General features: G+C 40.2%; 1 protein-coding gene across 1 annotated transcript; it reads right to left on the bottom strand.

Annotated features, from left to right (window-relative positions):
• Window positions 1–621: 621 nt before the first annotated feature.
• On the bottom strand, window positions 622–1,548 carry LOC101722074 (ubiquitin-conjugating enzyme E2 N). Its single transcript, XM_013074108.3, has one exon. The coding sequence runs from the start codon at window positions 1,468–1,470 to the stop codon at window positions 1,012–1,014; it is 459 nt and encodes a 152-aa protein (XP_012929562.1). The 5' UTR covers window positions 1,471–1,548; the 3' UTR covers window positions 622–1,011.
• Between the last annotated feature and the right edge of the window lie 564 nt (window positions 1,549–2,112).

The raw sequence follows: 2,112 nt of genomic DNA, 5'->3' as shown, positions 1-2,112 counted from the left end.
AATGAAATATTAGAAAATACCTCTAATTTTCTAATTTACCTTATGTACTTCATGTATCATCTTATTTAATTTCATTCTTCATATACCATTTTCGACTTCATTGTGATATAATTAGAAAATTAAAATTATACATCTTTTGGTACACAATATGGTATTTTCATAAATACACATTTAAAAATGATTATTACAGTGAACCTAGTAAATTTCCATCATCTCACATAGTTAGCTTTAGTGTGTGTGTGTGTGTGTGTGTGTGTGCGCGTGCACCCATGTATGTGTGGGGGTGGGAACATTTAAGATCTACCAGAAAATTGCAAAGATAAAGTGCTTTTTTTTTTTTAGAATAACAAAAAATATTTTATTAAAACATAAGATTTACAGAAGTTTCCAGACAAGCCTTACAAAATGGTCACAAGTTTTGTTTTTGAAGGGAGGGAATCTACACTTGACAGCAAAGTCACAATGTTATTAGTGAGGGCTGTGATGTTTGTTAATATTCCCATTTTGGTTCAAACAATCAGCTTGTCCATCTACATCTAAAGTTAGACTTGGCTAGAGAGTGTATTCTAGAGAATTGGTTAGCTGCTTTTTAACCAATGCAATTAGACCACCATAAAAGGGGGGAAAAGGAGCCCATAAAATTTTGAAACTGCTTTTCCCCTCAAAAAATAAAATAAAGAATACCCATACCCCTGCAGCTAACCCTGGCAACTACCTTCCTTCACAGTGCTTTATACTTAAACCATGATGGGGGAAATGCATAAAAGCAGAGGGCCACTGCTTTTAAACATTTCAGGACAATCCCGATGATACTTTTAGCCTCTGCTCATGCTTTACAACAGTGAATCAGGACAAGACATAGATTTTGTAATGTGCATTAAATCACCAAAGGACTGAAAATGTCTGGGCTTTTATTCTGTAATGTTTCTAAGACCGTGTCCATAAATGCAAACAAAAAAGGAAGAAGTCTTGGCAGAACAGGAGAAGTGACACAAACTTGATTGGATCGACTTAAATGTTATTCATGGCATATAGCCTAGTCCATGCTCTAGCTGTTTCTATGGCTTGGGCTTCATTGGTCTTCCACTGCTCCGCTACATCGTTTGCTAATGGGTCCTCTGGATTAGGAGCACTTAACAAAGCCTGGATCGAGAACAGAATTGTGTGGATCTGCAGTGCTGGGGACCATTTATCTTTCAAAACATCTAAACATATTCTTCCCAACTTGTCTACATTAGGATGATGAATTTTGGTCACGAAACGTACTTTAGGTGCTGCCATTGGGTATTCTTCTGGAAGAAACAGTTCAAGTTTAAAAGTCCCTCCCTCAAAAGGGGAATCCTGGGGGCCAGCAATGACCACATGAGAATAACGGGCGTTGCTCTCATCTGGTTCCGCTTCAATGCCAGGAAGTGGTTCTGCCAGCAAACGTTGAGTTTCCTTGATGATCCTGAGGGGCAGCCTGGCCATCTTGTCAGATACCGTCTTCAGCCTCTGGTGCAGTCTCCAGCTCCGCTCGCCTCACGCACGAGTGGAAGTCCCCGGCTCCACTTCGGAAGGACGTTGCCTTGCCCATCGCCGCTGCTGTCGCCAAGGCCCCTCGGGAAATGTAGTCCCTGCTCCGCCCGCCCGGGCGAGCTTCCCTCCGACCTGGCCCTCCCCCTTGCTCCTGCCCCAACCCGTGCCGGAGGTGGCGGAAGTCTAAAGTGCATTATATTAACTGTAGTCACTATGCTGTACATTAGGTTTCCGGAACTTATTTGAAAGTTTATATTCTTTTACCAATGTGTCACTATTTCCACACTGCTCTACCTAACTCCTGGTAACAACTATTCTACTTTCTTTCTGTAAGTTAGACTTTTGTATATTTCTCATAGAAATGAGATCATGCAACCTTTCTGCAGACCTAGTTTATTTCACTTAGGATAGTCTCTTTTAGGATCATCCATATCACAAGTAGGAGACTTTACTTTGTTTCTTTGAACATAAATAATATTTCACTGTATCATGTATCGTATTTTCTTTACCCATTATGTTGATAGACACCTAGGTTGTTTCCATTTCCTCGTTATTGTGAATAATGTTGCCTTAAATGTGGAAGTGCTAATACTT

The sequence above is a fragment of the Heterocephalus glaber genome, unplaced genomic scaffold (genome assembly GCF_053883595.1).
Source record: "Heterocephalus glaber isolate CG9 unplaced genomic scaffold, H.glaber_assembly_v1.0 deba00001555, whole genome shotgun sequence".
Classification (NCBI taxonomy): Eukaryota; Metazoa; Chordata; class Mammalia; order Rodentia; family Bathyergidae; genus Heterocephalus; species Heterocephalus glaber.
This window is presented reverse-complemented; position numbering and strand designations above follow the sequence as displayed.

Excerpts from the sequence above, each read along its gene's own strand:
- LOC101722074 (XM_013074108.3), bottom strand. The coding sequence starts at position 1,470 with ATGGCCAGGCTGCCCCTCAGGATCATCAAGGAAACTCAACGTTTGCTG.